General features: G+C 42.1%; 1 protein-coding gene across 1 annotated transcript in view; it reads right to left on the bottom strand.

Moving 5' to 3' along the window:
* The window catches only part of SHB (SH2 domain containing adaptor protein B), a 333,076-nt gene that overhangs the window by 260,819 nt on the left and 45,714 nt on the right, over positions 1 to 26,543 (bottom strand). Inside the window, exons 5-6 of the mRNA XM_054283663.1 lie at positions 26,390 to 26,509; positions 17,138 to 17,469 (exon numbers count right to left, since the gene is read on the bottom strand). Of these exons, the coding sequence (XP_054139638.1) occupies positions 17,286 to 17,469; positions 26,390 to 26,509 (304 nt within the window). The 3' untranslated portion in view covers positions 17,138 to 17,285. The remainder of the gene's footprint in view (positions 1 to 17,137; positions 17,470 to 26,389; positions 26,510 to 26,543) is intronic.

Below are 26,543 nucleotides of genomic sequence, written 5' to 3'. Positions count from 1 at the left end.
TTTGTGCCACTAAAACAACAATGACAACAAACAAGCAATGCTTGTCAAGCACTTGTTAATGCTTGTTGAAATCACTGCTGTATGCCTCATTCCATGTTAGAAAAGTATGGATAACTCACTAAAAAGTTTTCCAACAGTAGCACTGAACTGGGAGAAAGAATGTGGTAAATTGCAAATCTGAGATTTTGGATTATGACTGAGTGCAATCATAGATGTGGCAAACCCCTGGATCTGTTCACCATTACCTGGCGAAGTAATTTCGATGCTAGGTTTCTAATTGCAGGGTATCTGAATGCTGTACAGAGGTAACAAATTTTATCATTCTTTGCAGAGCTCTGAGGGATGGCAGTTGTGTATCACTTTTTAGAGCAGTTACCTAAAGATCCATTGCATCTGATGACACACTATTCCTCATTCTTTGCTCTTCTTGAGTTAAAAACCCCAAAGAGATAGATTTCTGGTTAAATTTAGTGCTGAGATACTTCACCATTTGTTTTCATTAAAAGCTCCCTGATCCTTTTCTCACATACTCTGAGAAAGCAAGCTCAGTGGAAATGTTGGTGAACCCACACTGATCACTAATGAGCTGGAGCTGACCTCTCCATTTCAGGGAGATTAATTTTATCTTGTATTTATTCAATTATGACCCAGATCCTTAGAAAATAAATTACGGTCTTCTACATAAATAAATGAAGGCAGTAAAACTTTTAAGTATATTTCATAAGTCCTTGGATGAAGGTTTTTTTTACACCCCTTGTATCAGGATTCCCACTGAAATCTGAAACTCAAGCCTTAGAAATACAAGGTCAGTATTCTAACAAGAAAAAAAAAAAAGGAGATAATTATTTTGTACAATTGAAGGAAACAATCTTGAATGGGTAAAGGTGATGCCTGGCCTTATAACAGATCCAGTTTTCACTGCTAATGTAGACCTGCCAGTGTGATCCAAAACACTCCTGTAAGATCATCAGATGGAAGACTTCTACCTAGTTTGGATTAATTTTATCTGACTGAAGAAAACCAAAGTTTATGAGAACTTCTGTCAAAGCTCTGCTTCTTACTGGTATCAGTGTCCTGGTTTCCATGCGACTGAAGCGGCCCTCATTACAAACCATACTAGTTAGGTAACCCTGCCATCAACCCCATCACCCCCATTACCTGGGATGCTTACACCGTCTAGCTCAGTCCAGAATATGGTATCAGGTATGTGTCCTGAACGGCTTTGACAAAACTGACAGCTCAGCAAACAGGCGAGAAAGCCGTGTGACAAGGACTTGGCACGAAAATCCACCCTGGAGAGGCAGACACAGCCTGTGCTGAGAGGAGCAGCGATGCAGTTAACAGAGGCTGCCCCCTCTTGATGGCAGCACGAAAGCACGTTGCTGTCAAGGGTGTTTTCACTGCAAAAAGACAACAAATTGGGAGCGGTGTCCCCTGCACTGACAGCGTGATTTCCCTCTGGAAAGGACAATCTTGCATGGGTTGTTTACTCCTGGTAAAACAGTTAAGTGATATCCATGCCACTTGCAGATAGGCCTAGATGAAGTGGTCTTTCCCTATACAAGCATGTAGTTACTAGACAGATCAATATACCCTTTCTCCCTTACAACAGGGCCTGAAAGCATTAGATGGCTAGAAGCCCTCTTTCCCTTTTTCTGCTGCTATCTCTTCAGCTGCCTCTGCAGTTCCAGCAGTGCAATGGGGTTTGATGAAATTACAGTAATGTAAATTTGACAAGGTGCTCCTATATTTATTGGGATGCAGAAGATTTTATGAGTTTTCCAGAGTTGTGAGGCATTTAATAGGGCAGGCATCACTCCCAGGAGAAGGTATTTTTAGTTCTGCAGAATAATGCAGTACCTCCACTAGTCTGATTTATACCATACTTAAGCCATCTGAGCTGTCATGCTTTTCTCTTGCACTATTGCTAACTGCATGAAAGGTGCTGCTGTACCTTGGACATTGCATTCGTCCAAGGTACAGCAGCACATGCACTTCTCCTTGGCATCTATCTCTGGCTTATTTTTTTATATCTGTTGGTCGTCATTCAGAGCCCTTTCACATTTAAATGCATGTAGCCATCAGGAGCTAATCACCAAAACTTCCCTGGAGTGCCATTCTAAAGATGGAAGTTGTTGGATGGGATACTCTTCCAAACAGGTTATTGGCCACATTGCCATGAGGAAAATCTCACAAGGAAAAACTCTTCTTTGACTATTCTGCATGACTTTCCCTTTAATGCAAATTTTAGCTGTCATTTTCAAACTTTTTTGCACCTTTTCCTGTAACATTCCATCTTGACATCTTCCTTCAAGCACCAAATCTTGTGAAGCTCTCACAACATCTGAACTTCTCTGTTACATCTTTGAAGTACCTGCTTTTAAAAATCTGTTCTTAATGAAACCTTAATTTTCCACATCCTCTGTATATACAACTGTAACTATTCTTTTACATACTGTAGTTTTCTAGGTGGATTCTAGAGTCTGGGTTTTTAAGCTAATATTATGCTAGAACCTTCCTGGATTTACAAAAGTCTCTGCCAAACAGGGAGACCTTGTAACAATCCTCCCTTAAACCCCTTCTCTTACCGAGCACTTTCATATGTGTATTTTTAAAATATAAATATATATATTTATTTATATACCTTCCCAATTTTAAAACTCATTATTAGAGTTTTTTATTAATGATTCATCTATTTTGATAGAAAATCTTAAGCTGGATACATTTTTATTTTTGCAAATAACATTTTCACTGATTTTTTTCCCCCCATGATGCTTACAATAATTTAAACTGGAAAAAAATATTCTAGCAGAAAATGAACTGCAAGTAACATATTTTTGATGAAAGAGGAAAGAATCTATGGCTTCATGAAAATTTCTTCGTGAAAACAGTGTGTAAAAATGAAGACAGTTGTTTTCCCATAAAGAAAGGCAACTTTCACCATCTCAGCTAAATCAGAGTCTTCAGTTTGGAACATATTCTCCATTCTATGTTTTTAAAATCAATTCACAGCATCATGAAACTTCCCTAATGAAATGACAAGCCCTCCACTATTTCAGACAGTCACATGACCAAATTCCACTTAAATTAATCACAGCTCAAAGTCAATCAAATACAGCATTTTTATTTTCTTTCTGCATTGATTACACTGTGGACTCAGGAGCTATGCCTGCATACTCGACAATTTACTCAAAACCACAAAACTTCAAAAATATTTTTCCAACTTCAGGTACTGTTGAAATTGAAACAACTGTTCTAAGTATTTCTGGTATCCTTGAAGTTATCTGGAATGCTACTGTAGAGTTTCCAGAAGATTTTTTGTCTGAAATTGACTAACTTTATGTAATAATAAAGATCTAATTGTAATTACAATATTGTGACCCATTCTAATTCTGCAAAGGATCTTTAGAAGACCCTGCCCCCATTGCAATGGGTAGCATTAGGTTACAAGGACCACAGGGTAAAATGCCCAACAAAGCAGCTCCAGGACTGGGAAGTATTTCTTCCTGGCACAGCAGGTGCTGTCACTATTTCCTTCTCAGCAAAACTGGAACTGTGAGGTGGGTGATGGAGTCAGCATTGGCACTGGAACTTCAGGGGTTCCTTTTGGGATCCAGGCCCTGATCCTTCAGCACATCTAGGGCTGGAATCACAGCTTTGGAAGACCCAGCTAGCTCTGTAGTATCCCAAAGCAGCCGGGCAGTGGCCCAGGCCAAAGAGGGATGCTTGTTGGGCTCTCAGTGTGCTCCTGTGAAAATGCTGCCTTCACGGGCCTGGTGGCAGTCCCCAGAAGAGGATGGAGAGCCGAGAGAGAACCCACAGAGGCAGGGCTAAGGCCTGAGCTTCAGGGCACTGCCTGGCTGAGCTCCCTCCCCTCACCTGTGCCCGCCTGAGCCTCCTTCCTCAGGGGTGCCCAGGGTTGCGGAGCATTCCCTGGCACGGGAGGAGGCATGTGCAGGCTGCCTGAGTGGAAACGCCTTCATCAATAAAGAGATGTCAGGGCCTGACCGAGGCAGGTGAGCCAGCTCACAGAAGGGTCACAAACAGCTGCTGGCTGTACCTCAGCAATGAGCAACAGAGCCCAGGGAGAGAAAATCTGCCACTTTGTCTGCAAGCTGGCAGCTGCTCCAAGGCACATCTCTGCTGAAAGCCTGGCCAGCTGCACACTGAGTTTCCACAGAGCAGATACAAAACCTGTAACCCACTTCTCACTGCTACAGCTGCTGGCAATCATGAGGAATATTGACCTGCTGTGGCCTGTTAGAGAGCCAGATCCCATCCCTGCTGCGGTCTTTGCATCTTTCGAAAAATGGCTTGGGACAGAAGGCTCTTGGGCAAGCAGACCTCTGATGAAGACAAGCCTAGGCCCTTTAGGAAGCAGAGGAATAAATCTTCATGGCTGGGACAGCAACCTAGTGGGTTGCTGCCCTATTCCCTGGGCTTGGGAAGCAAAGCACAGTGGAGAGTGGCCAGCAGTGCCAATTGTCAGCTGTGTGGAGCCATGGAAGGAGGTTTCAATGCCTCCTCCTTTGCTATGGGGAAAGGGAAAGTTTAGTGCGAGGGTCAGCCTGGAATGGCAGAGGCCAGGGCTTTCCCTAACATTGCAGGGGTGAAATGGAGGGAGATGGGATTCTGATTACAGCTGGGTGACACTGGACTCACAGACGAGCATGGTGAATTGGTCTGGTTGGGATGGAGTCAACTGTCCTGGTAGCAACCATTATAGAGCTGTTCTCTGTACTTACAGCTACATGGTGTTGATAGCACACCAATGTTTTGGTCATGCTGAACAAGGCTCACACAGCATCAAGACTGTTTATTCATACTCCATCCAATGGCCAGTAGGCTGGAGGTTGGCAAGAGTTTGGGAGCACACATAGTCAGGACAAAACAAAGAGGGTATTTCAAATCAAAGGGGATATTTTATACCATGTGATGTTGTACTTGGCAAAAAAAAAGAAGTTAAGGATCATGGGAGAGATTTGTTATTAAGGCGTTTGTCTTCCAAAGTAATCACTACACATACTGAGGCTCTGCTTCCCAGGACACCACCTGAAGATGAAAACGAGAGAATAAATATTTTTGTTTTCTTTGCTTCCACACACAGCCTTTGGTTTTCTTCACTGAACTGCCTTTATCTCGACCCATGAGTTTTTTCATCTTATTTTCTCCCCTGTTCTGTTGAGTAATAGAACTGCTCATGGCACTTGGCATCCAGCCAAGGTCAACCCCACACACCCTTTTTGGCACCCAGCATGTGGATTGAGCCAATGGGAGCTCTGAATTGAGCATGGCATAGCTATAGCAGTCATTAATCGGCAGGTTTCTGTTTCTTTGAAGCTGGCTGGCTGCACTGAATATCTCTTCATTCTGTTGAGCTCTGGAGCATATTAATGCAAACGTGCACTTAACTATGCTGGGGAAGTTGTCTTGCAGACAGAATGAGAGAATACACCTCCTCTTTGTTGAGACTTAATGTTGGTGGTTTTACTGCATAGACTTCCATAGTTTTTGTTCACCCTTACGTGAGTTGTTTAATACTACTAATTGATATTTTTGGGTTTGTGGCAAAAACACCCTATTCTGGACAGTCCTGGAGGCCTCATGTATCCTTGGCATAGACTACCTGAGGGCAGTGAACTTCAAGGGCCCAAAAGGGCACCAATGAGCTTTCAGTGTAGCCATCATGAATATAGAGAAGGTTAAACAGCTGACTAGCTTGTCTGGCCTCTCAGAACATTTCTCTGTTGTGGCCTTACTGTGGGTGGATGAATGGCAGGCTGATTGCTACCATGACAGTGCACCAGCAGTGATACTGCAGTAACTGAGATTCCCTGGTTCCCACCTGCAGGCTAATTCACTCACTGGAGACCCAAAGAATGACCAGTTTATTTTAAATATCTCATATGGCCCATGCAGAAGTCTGGTGGAAATTAAGAGGAACTATTGTGTTCTGAATGAAGATGTTATGTTGCTGCTGAGTGCTGCTATACTTGATACGCCGGAGTCCTATGCCAGCTGGAGTCCAGGACAGAGAAGTGGTATGCTACAACAGATATTATCAGTGGTTTTTTCTCAATTCCTTTGGCAGCAGAAGCATGTGACAGGGTGTCAGTACACCTAGAATGAACTACACCAGGCTGGAAGCACAGTCCTACCATTTGTCATGGACTGATCAGAGCTGACAGTCACCAGAATGATCCCCCTGAACACTTACCATACATCAATGACATCAACAGGTGGGATAAAAAAGCCTTCTGGGTGGGCAGCAGGGTTTGTAGGAGTGGGAGTCTATAATTTGATTTCTAAGGAATTAAGTAGTAGAGTCTTTAGAGTATGGCAAAGAGGTGAAGTCTGGGTTCTTTTGGTGTTGAGAGAACAATTGGGACTAGCAGTTAGAGCAAAGCAGGGCTAGTGAGCAGCCGGGCACCCGGGCTCCCTGGAAAACAGCAGGATCTAACCCTCCATTTCCCAGCCTCACCTCTTACAAGACACATCTTCTGCCAGTTGCGCCTGCGCTGAGATTTGAAGGGTATGTCTGCTTCCTTGGTACTGCAGGTGGTTCTGCAGCAATATCCACTCCTTAGATGAACCTGGAGCCTCAAACGGCCCTGCTGAAGTCTGCCTCACGAGGGAGCTGTGTTCCCAAGAAAAGAGAGCGTGAGTTGATTTCCCTCTGTACATCAGTCCTAGAGACCCAGAATGGGATCGAAGGAAATCTCTCTTCCCTTTTCCCGCACTGCCTATCGAAGGAGTGCATCTCTACACAGCCCCAGTTGTGTCCCATAGAGACACAGCAGCAGAGAACAGGAGGATTTAAGGCTGTGAGGGATGGGATAGGGGCATGTGAGCCTACAGAAATTAGGATCACTGCCCGCCTGTGGGAGGGATCCACTTCTGGAAGAGTTTCTTTATGCTCTGTCTCTATATTGAAGAGGGCCCCACCTCAGGCCAAGCTGGGTATGTTCAGTCCTCACAAGGCTGGAGGACCTTCCCTGTAATCCAGTAGTGCCTTGGCCATCAAGACTTGGAGAGTGTTGGCAGTTCGGGGCAGAGAGAAAACATGGCCCTATCCCCTTCTGCCCCTTCAGAGTCCTGGGGATTGCACTGACTGGCTGCATCAAGACCAAATATGCTGGGAGTGGCCACAAAATTTCATTTTGCCTCATAATTTTTATAATTTTCCAAGACTCAAACCAAAATGTTTGACAGAATTCAGAAAATAAAAGGTCTTCAGACAGAAAAGATTTCAGCTTTTCAAGTAGGTAGGCAAAAGGAGGAGGAATGGGAGATTAAGATGAAGAAAGGAAAGAGGAAATGCATACAGAGAGACAAACATAAAAAGCAAAATGGGCACAAGCAGGCCAAACACATTTTCCATTTTCATTGTTACTGTTGTTCAAATAACCAAAATTCTAGGATTCAGTAAAAAGAAAATTTAATATGTAGAAAAATCATTATATGATGAACTTTAAATTAGGATTTAGCATAGATTTTAAAAAATTAAGAAATCTTAATAGTCCCCACTATAATTGATCTGGATTTGGTTAGCATGTCATTTCTTTGAAAGCAGGAAAACTTTGTTTTGCTCATGAACCAGCCTGCTTCTGCAGACACTGGGTGGCCAGAGCTGTAAATGGCAGATGTAAAAACTGAAGGAAGGGTGTACATGCAAGCACTCAGCAGCTCAATGTGTAAAAAACAAAGCAATTCAGCAGCTTTGGCCATCCCAGAATATTATCTCCTGCTGTCAAGCTCCATTTTCATGTGACCTCTATAGAAACAAAACCTACAGGTGGAGCAAGATGCAGTGTTATTTTTTGTTTGTCTCTCTGTTTGTTTTTCTGGCATGATTCTGAACAAGCAAGTCAGTCTCAGTCCAGCAGTAACACAGCAGGTGCATAGGAATGTAGAAAGCCTGAAGCTAAGCTTGAAAACCATGGTGATATGTCAGGATTAGGGTCAGAATCAACGAGATACAAGGCAATGTACTACAGAAGCAAAGATAATACAGAGGTAGGGGTCAGTAGCAAAATCTGAGCTTAAATGAAGCTTCCAAGTGCAAGAGGAGCATGGTCTCACCTTTAGTTTTCTTCACAAGGACTCCTATTAGTGACAGAGCAGACACTGGACTCTGCAACTCAAACTCTTTCATTCAGACAATTCTCAGCACCCTGAAATCAGAATTATTCAGGCAGTCACATGGTGACAGCACAAAAGACAAGTAAGGGAAGGGACAGTTTAATTTGTTTAACAGAGGTGAAGAACAGCCTTAACAGCAGTAAAACTGGTGCAGCTAATGGCTGGAGGATGTCTGGGCCGTGGTAATCATGAAACGATAGAATTAAGGAATGTGGTTAGAACTATCAGCTTGGACTTCTGTCAGGAAGCCTTTGGCCTAGTTGACAGAGTCCCTTGGAAGGCACTTCAAAGAAGGTATTGAGGTGCTGGGGTGAGTCCAGAGAAGGACAGTGAAGCTGGATAAAAATCTAGTGGATAAGTCCTAGTAGGAGAGGCTGAGGGACCTAGGGTTGTTTAGTCTGGAGAAAAGGAGGCTCAGGGGTGACCTTACTGCTCTAAAAATGTCCTGGGGTGACGTTATGATGCTTGTATCCCCATTCATCTGTTCTGTGCCTTTAAGACTGTCTCTGAAGAGTGAAAGTTTTGTTTGGGTTTCTCTTATCAGGGACACAGAGACGGGCAGTACATAGGGCTGTTTTCGCTTTTTGCTTTGGGCTTTTCTGCTTTGTTTGCTTTTGTTTCTGCTTGCTTTTGCTTCTGTTTATTAGCTAGTTCTAGCTAAAGAGTCCAAATTCCTTCCCGGACTGTTTCTCCTCTCCTGTTCCTGTGACCATCTCGAACCTGCTCCGGACTGGGGCCCGGGAACACCAAAGGTTTGCACTGTTTGGCTGCAGCAGCTGCCCCAGCGCCGGAGGGACTGAGAGCAGAGCAACCACCCCCGAAAGAGACTTTCTGATTTTGTCATCTTTCTCAGAGCGGTGTCATCGGGTATTGTTCATTTGTGTGCTGGGGGGTGCTGTGCCTGAAATAAGCAGGTTCTTTCCACTTCTCTCCGAGGAATTTTTTCCGAACCGGTTGGGGGGAGGGGCCGTGTGGGTTTGCTTTCTGGAGGGGCCCTCCTTTGCAGATTCTTTAACAAATTTGCCCTAAACCAGGACAAAATCCCAGAGGAAGTTGTAGCTAGTTGGGGCTTGGCCCCTTCTCCTAGGAAATTAGTTACAGGATGAGAGGAGAGCCTCAAGCTGTGCCAGGGGAGGTTCAGACTGGATATTAGGAGGAATTTCTTGATGGAAAGGGTTGTTAAAGGGCAGCCTTTCTTAATGGAAAGGGAGGCAGTGAAGTCACCACCCTTGCAGGTGTTCATGAAAGGACTGGACACAGGACATGGTGCAATGGTCTAATTGACGAGGTGGTGATCAGTCAAAGACTGGTCTCAATGGTCCAGAGGTCTTTCCCAGCCTAAAGGACTCTGTGATTCTTGAAGGACAAAGGAATCCAGGCAGGCTAGCAATTTTTGAAGAAAAAACTCTTAGAGGTGCAGAAGTACCGTCCCTGAATGCCAAAAGACATGTGGTGGAGGTGGGGGTGGGGCAGGGTGAGGGGGAAGAAAACAAGTCTGGACAAGAGTTTTGGCTATAATTAGTAAAGAGTTTATGACCTTTGGGAAAAGTGGATCTCCACTCAGAAAGACTACCAAGTTCCAAATTTGCATGGAGAGAAAGTTTAAAGGGCCAAAGCTCAACTAGAACTTAATTTGGCTACCACAGTAAAAGACAAAATGTTTCTATCAATACATTTGGTGATCTGGAAGGCACAGATGGCTTAATAATCCAAGGGGAAAAAATTAACAATCAAACATGGCTTAGACACACACAAGTCTATAAGGCCAAATGGGCTCCTCCCAAGGGTACTGAGGGAGGTGGTGGAAGAGCTCATTGAGTAATTTTTAATCATTTAGCAGCAGTCCTGGCTAACCAGGAAGGTCCCAGGAGACTGGAAGCTGGGCAATGTGATGCCCTTCTACAAGGGCTGGAAGGAGGATCTGTATGGAGCTGGGGCACTATAGACCTGTCAGCCTGGGGAAGGTCATGGAACAGATCACACTGAGGGCCATCACACAGCACATACCAGACAACCAGGGATCAGGCCCAGACAGCAAGGATCTAGGGAAGGCCGGTGCTACTTGACCAACCTGACCTGTGACAGGGTGACCCACTTAATAGATGAGGGAAAGGCTTTGGATGTAGTCTATCTTGACTCGACCAAAGCCTTTGCCATTTTCTCCCACAGCAATCTCCCAGAGAAACTGGCTGTTCATGACTTGGATGGGTGCACTGTTTATTGGGTAACAAAGTATCTGGATGGCCATGTCCAGAGAGTGGTGGTGAATGGAGCTACATCCATCCAGTCACAAGGGCTTTCTCCAGGGGTCAGTACTGGAGCCAGTTTGGGTTTGGATGGGGGAACTGAGCGTACCATCAGTCATTTTTCCAGGCTGTGTGGGAGTGTCAACCAGGTGGAGGGCAGGAAGGCTCTGCAGAGGGTTCTGGACAGGCTGGATTGATGGGCTGAGGTCAATGGTGTCAGATTCAATAAGGCCAAGTCTCAGGTCCTGCCCTGGGGTCACAACAACTTCACTCAGCACTGCAGACGGGGAGCAGTGTCTGGAAAGTTGCCCAGCAAAGGACCTGGGGGTGATATGGCCAACACATCTGGCTGAACACAAAGAAGCAGTGTGCCCAGGTGGCCAAGAAGGCCAATGGCATCCTAATAGTGTGGCCAGCAGGACCAGGGAAGTGACTGTCCCCTTGTACTTGGCACTGGTGAGCCCACACCTTGAGTGCTCTGTACAGTTCTGGGCCCCTCACTTCAAAAATAATATTGAGATGCTGGGGTGTGGCCAGAGAAAGGCAATGGAACTGCTGGTGAAGGGTCTGGAGCACAAGTCCTGTGAAGAGCAGCTGATGGGACTGGATGTGTTAAGCCTATAGAAAAGGAGACTCAGGGAAATTTCAACTCTGCAACTACTGGGAAGGAGGCTTTAGTGACGTGGGGGTAAGCCTTTTCTCCCAACAAATGAGGGGATGAGAAGAAACAGCCTCAAGTTGCACCAGTGGTGGTTTAGACTGCATTAATATGGAAATAATTCACTACTGAAAGGGCTATGAGTCACAGACCAGGCTGCTTAGGGAAGTGGTTCATTCCACTGTCTGGAAATTTTTAAAAGATGTGGCATTTAAGGACATAATTTAGGGGTGGATTTGAAAGTGTCAGGTTAAATGTTGGACTTGATGACCTAAATTATTCTACATAGATATATTTATATGGAGATAAAAAATAGTCTTAATGTGTAGAAAAAACAGACGGATGACAAGATTTTATAGGCTGCCCTCTCTATGAATTGATCTAATTACTGGAGGTAAATAAAAGGATGATTTCAGAGGAAAGTTTACTTCATTAACACTGAAAGGAGATTATGAACAAACAATAAAAATCAAAGACATTGTTTATATGACCCTTTTTTTCACTGAAATAGAACTGGTAATATTCAGGTTGAAACCATGATCCATCCTGGCCATACAAATTTACTAACTGGAATCCTTTTATTATAATAATTTATCAATATTATATCACATAACTTAATATTTGAAAATAATTAGCAATAGTTAATTAATAAGAAATAGAGAGTTCAGGGCTGGTTTTTGCAATACAAGTTAAAATGAAGTGCAGAGTCTAAATGAAGTCAGATTCAAAAACATTTTAGACATGGATATCTGTGATGACAACCATGAGAAACATGACCTTCCTGTTCCACAGGGCAGTCCAGAAGAGAAGTGAGTTTGATCAGTGTAGTCCTTGTCCTACGTGGTAGACCACACAATCTGGGAGAGAAATCAGGAGGGTCAGTGTAGCAGTTCCAGCCTTACCGTGTGCAGTCTCTAAGGATGTAGGGTCCCTAGTATTTCTCCCAAGGTATTCCTGAATTCTCCCCTTTTCCTCCCCAGTGTTTTGTTCAAGATCTCTTCTGAATCTCTCTGGATTCTATCAAGTTTCTTTAGTCTCTCCTCATAATCTCTTTGTCTGTGTTACCTCCTGTAGGTACCTTCTGTATCTCTCTTGAGACAGTGGACAATATCCATTACAGACTGCTAGCAAATGCCTGGTTCCTGTATTCAAATTCTCTCAGTATCTCACACTTGGCTCCTGCCACACTGCAATTCAGTCTGCCCTTGCTGAAGGTATCTCCACACTTTCTCCATGACACTTTTACAACTTTCACAGCAGTTAACAAGCTGTTTACTTGTAAAGGGTTACCTTATCCTTCTCTACTCTTTCATAGCTAAATTTCAGCCAGGTCCCGCCCATACTGCCTGACACAATCTAGCCATTACTCTACAAACAATCTTGTAACTCTTCCTATGTATTAATGTCATACAATCATCGTGTTTCAGTTATCCCCATGACTTATGCAACTCAGCAGATTTCCAGCCATCCTCTTGATGTTTCTCCTGTGGTTAGAACCATTGTTTCTTGGAGGCAGACTTGGGGAATGGGTTAATACAATCAATTTGCTAACAAGCTTCACCAAGCTTGTGTCTTGGAATTGTCAGCAGCAACAAATGCAATTCAGGGACCCTGAAAGCAAAGGCAATGTTTGGTGTAATCTTATCACTGAACTAAACACAAGGCGCAGAGCACTGAAGTCACCACATTATCTCTAGATTGTGCGTACCTTGTTCGCAGAAGAAGCTCAAGGCTCAAGATGGGAAATCACATGCTGCAGAAAATTGGATTGTACATGGTCATCCCTTGCAACATATGAACATTTTTTTTCAGCAGGACTTCTATTTGCTTCATTTCAGATCAACAACTTTGTTCAGCTGCTACGATTTCCTTCCTTCCTTTCTTCTTACCTTCTTATTTGGGCCTCCAAAAATAAGTAATAAAAGAAAGCAATATGCAGTATTTTATGTGGGATCATTGCTAATCATTGAAAAAGAAAAAAAAGTATGAAAATCAGTTGAATCTCCTTTCTATTTCCTTTACCCCTTGCTCATATCAGGACTACAAACAGATCTGCTACAAATCTGTTCTGTTTTACCCTCTCTGCAGGGAGAGAGTATAGTGTGTGGGGTGAGGTCTTTGATCTGTTATTTAAAATTCTGTTAAAACCTTGTTTGTTTTGCTCAGGCACCACTTGAGGTACCACCCAAGGACAGCACGAACAACTTGCAGCAGCAGAGGGCCAAGTCCACCAGAGTACAGCTTAGTAGTGTAGCAGTGTTGAAATGGAATCAGAGCCTGGATAAAACATACTATTTGTGGACTCCACCAACATTGCCACATGATGTTTGTGTTGCCAGCTTGAGCCATGGCATCAAGATAAAGTGCAAAACCCAACGGGATGCTGAGGAGAAGCACACAAATGTGTCATCCTCCAAGCAGTAAGCATTTTCCTCAGAATATAGAGGAATACTTACTTCAGGTCAGGTTCTTTGAGAAGCCAAAAATGTCTGTTTTGTACCTTTGAACTTAATTCAGCCCTGTGCTTTGCATCCTGTCTCTGAAGACTTAATTTCAAAATAAGACAATAATCTGTAATCAAGTAGAGAAACCATGGTGATGACTGTACAAACCTAAATGATTTTCCAATTATGGAAGGAGCTGTGAAATGCAACCTTGGCCACTAAAGCTCTCCTACACATCATACAGATGTTCACAACCTTCACCATGCTGTGAAATACTCATCAAAATAGAAGCCAAATTAACACCTCTTACAAAGACTGCAAAAAGTGACTCACCAGTGTTATGCTGTTAGCAGCAATAACTGGATTCCTTGGATCATCAGCAATATCATTCACACATGCACCCTTGTCAGGCCCTTGCAAAGGTGCACATTATCAAGAGAATTAGTCAGGGTAGAACTGAGATATATGATTTTCCAGACTCCAAATTACAACCTAGTGATTACTTTCACAACACAGTTGAGACAAATAAACACAAGTTGTTCTAAAAGGCTGCTTCAATTATTAGCTATTCATGACAATCTGAGTACACAAGGCAATCAGAGGAAAAAAAGGGAGAGGTTTATATATTTTTTTTAAATAAACTTTTAATGTGCAATATAGGCATGATCACTACAAGATCTTCCACCTATACGCAATACTACATACTGTTAACACACCGCATTTTCACTGTACATTAAAAAATCTGGGAAGAATATTCCTTCACTGGAAAAATATCATACAATCACTTAAATAAACAGAGACAACATTACAGTGCAAACAAAATCCTGGTTTTATTTATTCTGCAATTATTGAGTACTTTCTAAAAGTCTTTTAGAAAAATAATAAAAAAACCTTCCCATGGAGAACCAATACGTTCTGAGATGATTTCCTCTTCCTGAACCAAGAACCTTGATCTGATCCTTGAAGCTGTAATAAGCAGTATACTCATTTGTATGATGCACATTCACATAATTTGTATGAAACAATGGATCCCAACCCAAAATTCGCAGACAGCAATAAAATGGCACTTGCTGGCTTCATCTGATTTTTTGATCAGACCCATGACAAGAAAGGTCTGGTACAATAGTTATCCCCATGAATTAAAGACAAAGTGCTTAAGGAAGCCAGACAAGGCCTTGGTTAATGATGCTATTGGTTTCTACTGGTAATTGCTATTACAGTAGGGGCATACATTTTTTTTCCCTTTAAAGAAGAAAAACAGACTATGGAACAGCAATCATGCCAGATTCAGCACACAAAAGAAATAACATATATTTCTGTCCCAAAGGGAATGATAGTTTTGCTCGAGCTCACAAAGGCCAAGACTCAGAGCAGATGTCACCTGATTCCTAATTTGTGTGAACTCTGTCACCTTCATAAACTCCTACTCCGGTGAGAGAATATACTAACTTAAAAGTGCCTGTACGCTCTTGTCAGTTGAGTGATGTTAAGACAGTAAAGACTTTAGGGAAATAAAAAAAGCAAGCAGGTAATATGATGCCTTAAGTTTCAGCTTTCATATTTTTCAGATTCTGTGTTGTTTTAGAGTGTAGCTCTGAGCTTCATATTAAGTGTTGTCAAGTTCTCTTCACAGGGTAGACAGACAAAACAATTCCTTTTCCAGCTTGACCAAGGACAACTGTTACAAGCTCCAGGCCCAAAAAGTATAAACAATGGTGAACTGAAGTGAGAAAACAAGGAGAATGGAAATTCATAACCTCAATCTATAACTGGACAATTAACTCCAATATGCTAATGGACCAAAATGTATAAAAGGGTGACACCTTGTGACTGGTCATCCATTTTGTGACCATTTTGGGTTCATCTTGGGTGTAGCCCTGGCCAGGCTCTTACACTGCCCACGGTGTATCCTTTAAGGCCTTTTAATAAATACCTACTTTATTCTTTAACTCTGTCTAGCCTCTGCTCTAGGTCAGCCTTCTAAAGGCATCAAGTACACAAAAAGGGGATATTTGTTTTCACTTGGAAAGGAATGTTGTCTCTTTGTCCTCCACTGAGCCACCCTCCTCGGAACACTGGAAAACCTATTTCAATGCAACTTCCGATTCTGGGTAAGACAGATAGTTTGACCCACTACCACTGCTGCACAAAATGACACTGGGCTCTTCACACACATATGATCAACTTCTGTTCAATCTGCATTGGAAGCCATTTAAAGAATAAGGCAGGCTTAAAAGCAAACAATATTTAGCACCAGTGAGAGTATATGGGTCATCCTTGAGGTTCTTAACAGATTAAACAATACCATGAAGAACTACTTTTACAGGCAATAAGTGGTTATTCCATCACACTTTTCAGATTTGCACTTCTTTCTAAGCATACATAAAAAAATAGTAGTAGCTAAGAAAGCTGAATTAAATAGCACACAATTTCACAGTCCTATTGCTGTCTGTAAAATACATAACCTGCATATAACCAGTTTGCTACTATACCAGCTGATGGGTTAATGCACAACATTCTAGACCTATGTGGGAGATGGCACAACATGAGGACTATAAGGCTATAGATTCCCCAGTTCCAGCTTGTGTACAATTATAATTTTTTACTTATCTCACTGAATGAGCACACAGAGCATGTAAAAAGTATGTCCCAAGTACATGGGCACCGAGTTGGCAGGACTAAGATACAGAGCAGCTTCCACAGTGCTTCTGGCTGACAGTGACTGAAATACAGCAGGAGGCAGGCTTCTGCTCATGGTGAAAAAGAGCACTGGCCAGAAGGTATATGCCAACGGGGGCTATGGCTTAAGAATGCCTTGGTAGACCAGAAAAACAAAATTCTGCTCTACTACATACTGCAACTCTCACAGCTGCAAAAGCCATCTTGTGGAAAGCCAGTGCGATACACATTAGCCTGCTACATCAGTAGGACAGCTGTTTGATCCAGATGAATGAGCAAGTGAAGATTTTGCCTACTAAAGCTTTATAAAAGCCTTTGACCACCCTCATGCATAAATACTAACCCACATATCAAAATTACTTATCCTAACTACTTAAAACATTATGGTGTAACTGTCCCAAACAGAATTAGCTGCCTGTACCTACAAATGAAACTTGCAAATGAAGACAGTAAACATTAAGAGATTATTGTACCAAAAAGGATAAAAATATATAACAAACTACTGTTTAATTACATCCCCTATTCATAAGTAATTGACCATGATTTGCTCTCACAAAACTATTTTAAGATTGTGTGTCTAATAGAAGTTCAATATTTGACTACCCCAAGAAACTGCATTAAAAAAATCCCAAACCCATCAAACTATGTGACCAGAAAAAGAGACTTGCTTGCTAAGCAGCTGCTTCTCAGGTCCATCAAGAACATCCTAGTGTCCCTCAGAGTAAGGTTACTCTTTCTCATGGAGAAGTTTCTCAGGGTAGCAAGAGAATACAAGTTGTTGGTTTTTTACTGCTGAGAAGAACTTGTTGATTCTTCTCAAAGCACGAAGGAAGAACTTTTGTTGGGAAGTACTTTCATTCACACATAAGGTCTGGGAAGGCTATCTGCTCTCCTAGCATTAAAATAAGTGTTCTTCCTCTTACGCAGCAATACAATTCTACAGACATGCTGCAGCACAAGTGTATCACACAGACAACTCTGCAGAGAGCCCACATTCACAAGACTAAATGCTACTTCTCTCCATTATACACTCAGGCTCCTTATTCTGGCAATGAATTGTGTGCAACCCAGCTTATCTCTCACCTCCCATCCACAGGAAGGGGTGAGACTAGGTTATTAGAGAGTCCGTACAGCCACAGGGTAGAGCAAGGACAAGTGTTCTGCTCCTTTGATAGGCAGCTTTTTGGTAGTGTAGTAGTGGATGACTTCAGGAACACTGTCGAATGGAGGGCTGTTCTGGCCCAGGATGTACTTCTCTTTGGTTTTCGTCAGCTTCATATGCATAAAACCTTGACTGCTCCTGCAAGGAAAGCAAAGTGTAAGTTCATGCTTGTGCATAGGGAAGAGGGGTGCAGCACAACGACAGGCTCTCCTCATGGAGGGGAAAGTAGGAGAGCAAAATGCCAGTACCTCTGGGCGGCAGGCCAAGACAGTGGACTGACTGTTTCCAACTGCTAGTTGCAACCCCCATGGACAGTTCACCACAAAGGCAACCTAAGGCAGTATTTAGTTTTCAGCACTTGCGCTGCCTTGATCCACATGCATGGCTGTCTCACACAGAAAGTGATCCAGAGGTGTACCAGTAAACAATCCATTTCCTTCCCATGGCCCTTCTCTCCAGCCCCTGCAATATTTTCTGTGAACACTTATTTTCACTGTAGCCAGCCATTATATCTGGACCCAAATATCTGTGGTGTTGGCTTGTCAGAGGCCTGATGGTCCCTTCATAGGCACAAGCAGGCCATGAACCTTGCTCAGCTAGGCAAGACAAGACCTGTCCTGTTCTACCCTGCGGCTGCCTCAGGGCAGACCTCACCCATTCCACCCGGGCAGTAACTGCCCAGAACAGATCTCTGTGCATAATCTGGTGGCTTCAGGTGGGAAAGCTACTCCAGGTGAGCACGTTCCCAAGGTTCATGGCATAGTAATGCTTGAGACTGTGCACTATACTGAGCAAGGGCTGCTGTCCTGTGGTCTTTCTGCAGGCACTCTCTTTGAGGAAGGCTCATTGTTACACAGGCAGGAGAAGAGTGTCATGGAACTCATGGAATTGCCCTGCCTGCTCTTGGCAAAGCAACCCATCCAACAGAATTCCACTCTGATAGAAAGCACCCACACTGCCATGCAGCACCAGAGGTAAAGCTGGCCTCAGCTCTTCCCAGAAGTGACCTTTCAGTGTCTGCTGTCTTAACATAACATATAGGCTACTTTAAAAGTGTAGAGTTCAGCTAGGGCAACACAAGTGCAAAGAACACCTCCTACACATCAAGACATTAAATGAGGCTTAGAAGGTTTTTACAGCTTGTTTGATGTCCCAATCCCAAACCTTCTGGCTTCAAGCCATTGTTTCTTCTAGGTGTGTCCAGGGGCAGAGACAGTAGTGTTAAAACTGGAGTTGGCCTGTGTCAGCAAAAAAACCCAATTCAAGATGACACAGAAAGCTGCAGCAGAAAAACAAAATTATGTTAAAACCAGCTTCTCTAAAATCTGCCATATTCTAGTTAGCAGGTGCAAAGCTCCTTCTCTAAGTGCCTGTACCATAATCAAGCTCATATCTTGCAGATGTATTCAACAATTGCCTGATGAAGAGAAACCTGGTGCGCAGAAACTATGGCAGGCACTGTAATTATGGCTCTAAATGCTTAAAGCTGTGCTTTAAATATCAATTTCTTAGTGGGAAAATATATCTTTCAAGTCATAATTATTCTCTGAATTATTTTCCTTAAATAAGAGCGACATCTTTAAATACTTATTATGAGGACAGATGTATTGCTCTCTTTCTTCAGTTGACTATGAATCTGCTTTGCCACAAACGGACTTGAAAGTGTGCAGATACATTAATGGAATCAGGTGCATGCTAATTTCAGAAGTATGACAAGGACTGAAGAACAATCTTTTAAGAGCACTTTAGTGCAGAGAAGGGAAAAGCACAAGCCTTTTTTGAACAGGAGGACAATGCACAGAGTATGAACAAACTGCTACAAGCCATGTATTCATGACAGCTGTTGCTTCCCCAGGAAGGACCTATGTATATATTCAGGCTTGTGTAGCACATAATCACTGAGCTCACACAAAAAGAATCCTGGAAATATATCCTGAAAGGTGAGCCTTCTGGAAGGCCACATTGCTTGTGAGGGTGAGGGAAAAAGAATGTGAACTAAAAGTTATGAATAGCAGGCTAATGGAATGTAGACAAGGCATGTACATAGCTTCTGCGCTTGGGATGGAACAAACCCACGCAGCTGTGCAAGCTGGGGCACAACAGGCCAGAAGAGGAACTATGGTAGGGAGGACACATGGTGGGGAGGAGAATGATTCAATGGTCTGCCCATGAAGACCTACTGCAGCCCTGAGTTCCACAGCAAAGTGCAGCCAGCTGCTGGAAGACAGTGACTACTACTTCTACAGAGCGCTCGTGAGGCTGCACCCATATCTGGTGAGAGAGTGTCCCATGATAAAAGAGATGTCAATACTGGAGCATATCCAGAGCAGGACTACTAAGCATAGTCTGGGGATGGGAATATCTGACGTACGAGGATAGGCTTGAGGGAATTGTGTCTGTTTAGTCTTCAGGAGAAGGAAAGGTGAGATGGAGGGTGTCAGGTTGCAATCATCTGCTGCCTAAAAGAGAGAGTTACAGAGAAAACAGAAGTTTCTCTGTCAGTAAGCACAAGCTGCAAGGGAGTTCCCACTGGACACAGGGACTTCTTCCTCATACGAGTCCTAGAGCCCAGAAACCAGGATAAGGCAGGTCTGAAAGGTTTCATCCTCACAAGTTTTCCAAAGCACTCAGCAACCTGATAAGCATGTATTGGAGTTAGATCCCAATATTGCCGGATGGAATGCGCCTGGGCTCGTCTGGCCCTTGCTGCTGGACCAAAGGCAGCACCTGTTGTGTTTCACCTCAGAGACACCTTTGGCTGGCTGGATGCTGCAGCTAGGCACTTGGAACAGGTCCAGGCATGCAGGAACTCAGTTTTACCTCTGGTGGAAAGGCTTTAGGTGATGGTGAAGGGAAAAGGAGACGGGACCTGCTGGAGGGTTTGATCCAGAGCTTTATTCCTGGCACACAGGCCTCTGAATGCAGCAACAGCTCCAACAGAATCCCGAACCGTGTGGTCAGCGTGTCTTAACTCCAGGGAGAGGGGAGGGAAGGGGTAGGTATGCCACCAACCAGGCGAGGGCGGAAGGCTCAGGAGACAAGTGACACTTGGATAACCCAATGTCCCCAGGGCTGAGAGGCATCTTTTGAACTTCGACAGTCACATGACGCCCTTGCTGGAATACTGAGATTGATGGACAGCTCTCAGCAGGAGGCAAGGGGAGGGGAAGGGAGGGGGTATTGGCACAACTGGGAAAGGAACTGGGATCACTGAAACACGGTATTACATCACACTGCAACAAGCTTGGAGCAGGGGATTGGACTAGGCATCTCCAGAGATCCATTTGCAACTAGATCTCTCTAGGCAACTGGAAGGTATGTTAAACTGACTTCAAAGCTTTGCAGTGTCTCACACACAAATTTTCTGTTCATAAAAGAGGAGAACTGAGAGGCAAAAAGAACATTCAGTCAATGAACTGGTTTTGCTTACTGCTAGTGTTTGCAGCCAATACCACATTGTTAGTGATAGACCTGATTTCTATCCTGGCTACTTTTCTGGATGTTCAGAACTCTTTAAACTGAGCATTGTTGCAGGCGTACTGGAGGATGAAAGCAAAGATTATGTTTTCAAATATTTTCCTTCTTCCTCCTTTCCACCCTCTTTTAGTTGTCCAAAAATTACACTGTTGAATGTGCTATCTGCCCTTCCCCATTTCAAATGAACTATCACAGGTTGCAATTAGACATAGCAAAACAGACAATTCCCATCTTCTATAATGTAGAACAAATTAAGCTGGAAGAAAGTCAACTCAGCACCTTGTAATCATGTCCTTGAATTAAACCCTTTCAACTGTAAACTATTCTGTGAAACTATTCACATCTACACTAAGAATCTTTCTGTGCTGTCTCACCTTCTCTATTTGTCCTTAAAATCTGTCTCACAGTGTTCTCTCTTCTGGTATGCCTGGATTCAAAGAATCAGTGCCTTTAGTGACAGGTAAGGGCAAGATGCATCTGCATTTGATTAACACCACCAATGCTGCTAGATCAATGACTAGAATTACAGGGACCACGTGAAAAAAGAAGCTGGAAGTCTTATTCTCTCTTCCTCTCCTCCAAATGCTGATTTTAGTATGCAAAGAGATTACTGAAATTTCAGGTAATGACAGGGAAAAAAGCTCCATGGTTGAAGTAATTGTAAATAAGTTTCTGCTTAGTTTTTGAAGCACTTTTGGAGTCTACCTGAACAAGTGCCTGACTAAGTAGTCCTGGTTTTGAAATGCCTATTTTCAGCTCAACAACAACTATTAGAACCTGCCAGGCCCAAGGTTTTCAAAGAAAAGAACCTAAATAGTGATCCCAAGTTCACATATGTGAACACTGCTAAGAGCCAGCGTCTTGAAGAGACAAGACATACACATTTTGTAAGAGAAAGTGCTGGGACCTGAACTACAGCATGTGATATTGTTACTGTGTGAATTCTAAATATCATTGTGGTTTTTTCTAATGTTGCAACAACTCTTCACCACTGTTTCATTCAACTGACAGTGACAAAACAGTGCTACTAGAGACAATATTCTACCCTTTCTTTCCTTTTTGCAACCATTCCCATGAGTTTCAAACACAGAAAAAAACTGCTAATTGCTGATCCCTGCACCAAATTTCTTTGGAACTCTCAAGCACAGATGTTTACACAGACACAAACTTGATACATGACTAATAGTCAGTCACACCTTGCTTAAAATGTTTGGCAACACAACCATAATACCAAGAGACTTGGTATTGCAACCTCCCCACATATTTTCTTTCAGTTTTCAAAACCCAGTGAGGATGAGAAAGGAATTGGGCAGACAGTTAATTAGAATGTGCTTTTTTGATCTTATGCAGGAAGTGTGATAAAAGCAGCTGTAATAAATATTAATTAGATATTAAACCTAGTATTTTTTTCCAGGAAATATTAATGGCTTTGAAACATGATTCAGTGTTCACAATCAGAAAGTTTGGCCTAGTCTTCTGAACCCTATTTTTGCTGAAGAAAGCACTGTTTTGTCAGAACAGATTTTTTCTGCATTAATTTTGATGAAACGTCAGTTGCATAAAGAAAAAAGCAACAACTTTGCAATATCATCAGAAAAAAATTCTAGCAATGTAGGAAATATATATTGTATTATTTTTCCACTCTAAAATAATAGAGTGGAAAAAATATTTTTTCCACTCTAAAAATATTTTTCATAATTTTAACCTCACAGCTTAATGCCTGACCAAGGAAAAAAAAAAAAAAAAAACACCCCCCCCCCCCAAAGAAAAAAACCAAAAAAACAAACCCAAAAACCACTGAAAAACCATTTACTGGAGACATTAAGAGGCTGGCCTATTAGGTGTTTTCCCTGCTTCAGCTTTGCTTTTTCAAGCATATTATACACAACACTGTCATTCTACACTTGACAGGCAATCTCTCCATGATAAAATAAACATCTCTTCCTCTACAAACAAACAAGGTGTACAAGTGTTCATTTGCACCCAATGTGTGAAAATCACTACTAAGACTGAGTCCAGGCTCCATCCTCTATAACCAGTTCCCATCAGCTGCTTTGAAGGTAACGAGAATCCTCAGCTTGTTGGGCTGTCCATAAAGTGACAGAATCCATACTTCTTGCTAACAGCCAGGACCTTATCTTCAAGGTTTAGGCTAACAATAGACTAGTGTTACACTTTTAAATACTTTTATTCAATTGCTACTTTAGAGACCCATCAAAAATCCCACGACCTCTTTGTAAATTATACTGACAGGAAAAAACTTGTTATTTTTACAATATTACGAGATTTTTTCCAAGAACAAAAAACAACAGAAAGGTGCAAGTCCAGCATTTATCCAGAACCCAGAACTACTCAAAGTTTATGTACTCAACTTTAGAAATCAGGACCACTTCTACAGACTGTAATGACAAAAAACCCCATAGCTTGCAGTTTCCTTTGCTATTCAGGGAAACCACATGCCTGTTTACGAATCCACAGAATCAGGATGTCAAAAGGCACCACCCTCTCTGAATTCAGCTCTGTACTTCCAGTGGCTGTGATTGTGCAGGAACTATCTGACAGATCAGAAAGCAATGCCTGCTACTGTTTTGCTCATGGACTGCACATTTAGTTAATTTGTGAGATAGTCCTTATCTAAAATTAAGAACAGCCACATTTCCCAAAACTGAAATGTGAGTCAGGAAGTGAAGTGGTGTGGGCACGGTGCACACTGCTGCAAGAGTCCTGGGAGGGGGAAATCCTGACTGAAAGGACTAGCTAGTAGAGCCCAGCTGGTGCCTGGTCTTTACTGACCAAGACTGAAATATGATAACCCCATCCTGAGATCCTGTTCTATTGCTATATCAGAAAGGCATCTCTGTGAACTTAATGTTATGAAGTAATTGCTGAACACCTAAAACATTTATAAGTAAGAAATGGCTCTCCCTCTTCATTTCCACACATACTTCTACCTTTTTCACCACTGTGCTTGTTAGTAAACAACAGGTCTCAGACAAGGAATTTAAAACTAGGCATTTCAACAGCAGCCAGGAATTTCTTGTCACAGCACAGTTACCAGGAGTATGGGTCTCCAATTTTTACCCAGCCTTCTGCAATTATAATTGTGTTTAAAGAAAGAGTGGGTGGGTGTGAGCAAGCCAAATATGTACAGCCCTGAAGGAATGCAGAGAAGAGGAAACACGGAATAATCCAGGGCTGATGAGGAGATTCAAGAGAATGTACAGCTGCTCCTCATGCCTTTGGGACCATTTTGTTCTGGGAAGGTAGATCATATTTTTTTCCTCTTCTGCTGTGCAGAATTTAAACAATGCTGACAAGAAGGCTTAGGTCTTTGGATCCCAATCCATAGAAAGATGCTTTTAGCTTCAAACACTTGTCACTAACAATACCAATTCCTTGTTTCTAACTGAGATGGGCAACATAAATGTGTACTTCAATAAAACCTTCTCTGATGCCTGCAGAGATAGCTAATTCACATGCAATTAAATTTGACTGGGTAAACGACATCATCTCAAAGTGAAAAACATTGACATGAGCAACTTAAACTACCTCAATGACTTTTATACACAGATGCATTTCAATTTAGCAATAAAGCTATTTTCACACTCATTTCATTATATTTGGAATGATAATTTTTGGATTTTGAACCAGACAGATATCTCACACAAATTACCCATGCAAGTCAAGCCTGTCTGACTCTCTCAATGTCCACAGAACATAAAAAGACTTCCTGCTATTGGAAAAAAATGGTCTTCAGAGATGTCTCCATTACAAAATATTCAACTATATTAAAAGAAAATGACCAAGTTCTACCATCTTTTCAATTTTCAAATACAGGTAATATTTGGGTAGATTCTCATTGCTGTGTTTTGGGAAACAATCTTTTGATATTAGAGAAAAGAAAACTAAAAAAATAGAGTGAAGTGGTTTGAGTTTGGTTTTTGCTTTCGGTTTTGTTTTTAGAAAAAGCTTGTCACATGAAACAGAGGAATAGATTTTAAATCACTGTTTCTTAATCTCAGTACAAAATCAGGGTGTGTCTTACTTTTTCCCTAAAGCAGAAATGAAACATTTAACAAAAAAAAAAAAAAAAAAAAAAAAAGCAAGCTGACTCACACATCATGGTACTAAAGGTCCCTGAGAAGAACAAACACACCTTACAGGCAATGGAAACATCATAGTTCTGTCCAAAGAGACTACAAAAGGATACTAAAGGCATGAATGCAGCTGTCCAAAACAGCAAAATATAATTTTAACTGTCACCTTTCCTCTGGTTGTTTGCTCTGGCAGAATAACAAAAATCACTGGGCTGATGCAAGAATTAAGTGAAATACTTTTAAAAATAGGCCATATTCCAAGACTTTGGATTTAAGGGACAGTTCAGGCCTGAGGGAAAATTTATTCCAAAGCTTGTGCCATTAATGCTTCAGTGTTTGAAAATATCTAGAAGACACCTATATCGGAGTATACAGAGATCAAATTACAAAGGAGATAACAGGAACTCAACCACAATTCCAAAGCAGATGTGTTCCAGCTCAAGGCAAACTTCTGCATTACAGAGAGATCCCAAAAATAGTAGCAGAGGAATAGTGATTTGAAATACACTCCTACAAAATATTTTTCTTCTCAAGTCCTAGAATGGAATTTTAAACTTATAAAAAAAATGGATCCACTTTGGTGCTATTTATAAAAGTGTTTGTTACAACCAGGTATCACCATCATCCCAGCAGTAAAATATATGTTTAGAACACACCTGCGAAGAAATGGCATAAAAGCCAATCTGGCAGGAGTAATGCTGGTGAAAAGGGTAAGCTGGCCTGTACCCCAGCCCTACTTGGAAGGTTGGGTTCCACATCAGACCCTATCCTGCATGAAGGAAAGAGAGGAAACATCTCTCTTTGCACCTGTACAGGCTATACCAAGGTAAACGGGCTTCTTTTTCTCCTGCACAGAAAACCTAGACAATCTTCCTCAGCTAGAAAATGAAATGAACTCATTATCCTGTTATGGGTGGGAGAATTGGGCTAGATGATCTTTGATCCTCCCTTCCAACCCCAACAGTTCATCAATTTGTATTATGATGGGTTGAAGAAATCTGTAATGTATCCTACTCAGCCTAAGCTAGGTAAGGCAGATTCAGAGCAGTGCTAAGACTAGAATACTGCTGATTTCCTAATTCTGTAGATCTTTCATCCTCAATCCTGGGCTTTTTACTTCCAAGAACTGTAACAATGCTGTACAGCTTTACTCCAGTAAAGCAAACAAAACAAAAGGAATAAAATTCCCTAACAATGCAGTTCCTTATTCAGCCAAAAGCAGAAGCAGCAGGAGGCATTTCAAATTAGAACCAGGAAAAACAAAAATAATCAAAGTTTATTTAGTTAAGTGGACACCAAATTAAGACTAGAAATCTATTAACATCCCCAGACAGGAAGATACTAATTCAGTGACTGTTACTATACATCACGCAGTCCTTCAGAGCTAAAACAGTGCAGCAACAAACTGGATCATTTTCTCGTATGGCACCAGAGAAGTTAGGCCTTATAGAGACATTTACTATGTTTTACTGAAAAGTACTTACTTCAGTGAAAGTGAATAGTCATGCTTGCTTGTTTGACTATTTCTTACAAGGTAGCTACACTCCTTACATAAACGCAACAGGTTTTCTGCATCTGTCCGACTTATTGCTCCATGATACCATCTACAAAAAAGCAAAGAGGTTAATTAACATACAT

This window comes from Melozone crissalis, unplaced genomic scaffold (genome assembly GCF_028551555.1).
Source record: "Melozone crissalis strain CALT ecotype California unplaced genomic scaffold, PUWL_Pcris_2 ptg000005l_1, whole genome shotgun sequence".
Classification (NCBI taxonomy): Eukaryota; Metazoa; Chordata; class Aves; order Passeriformes; family Passerellidae; genus Melozone; species Melozone crissalis.
Note: the sequence above shows the minus strand (reverse complement) of the source record. Positions and strands in the feature narration are given on the sequence as shown.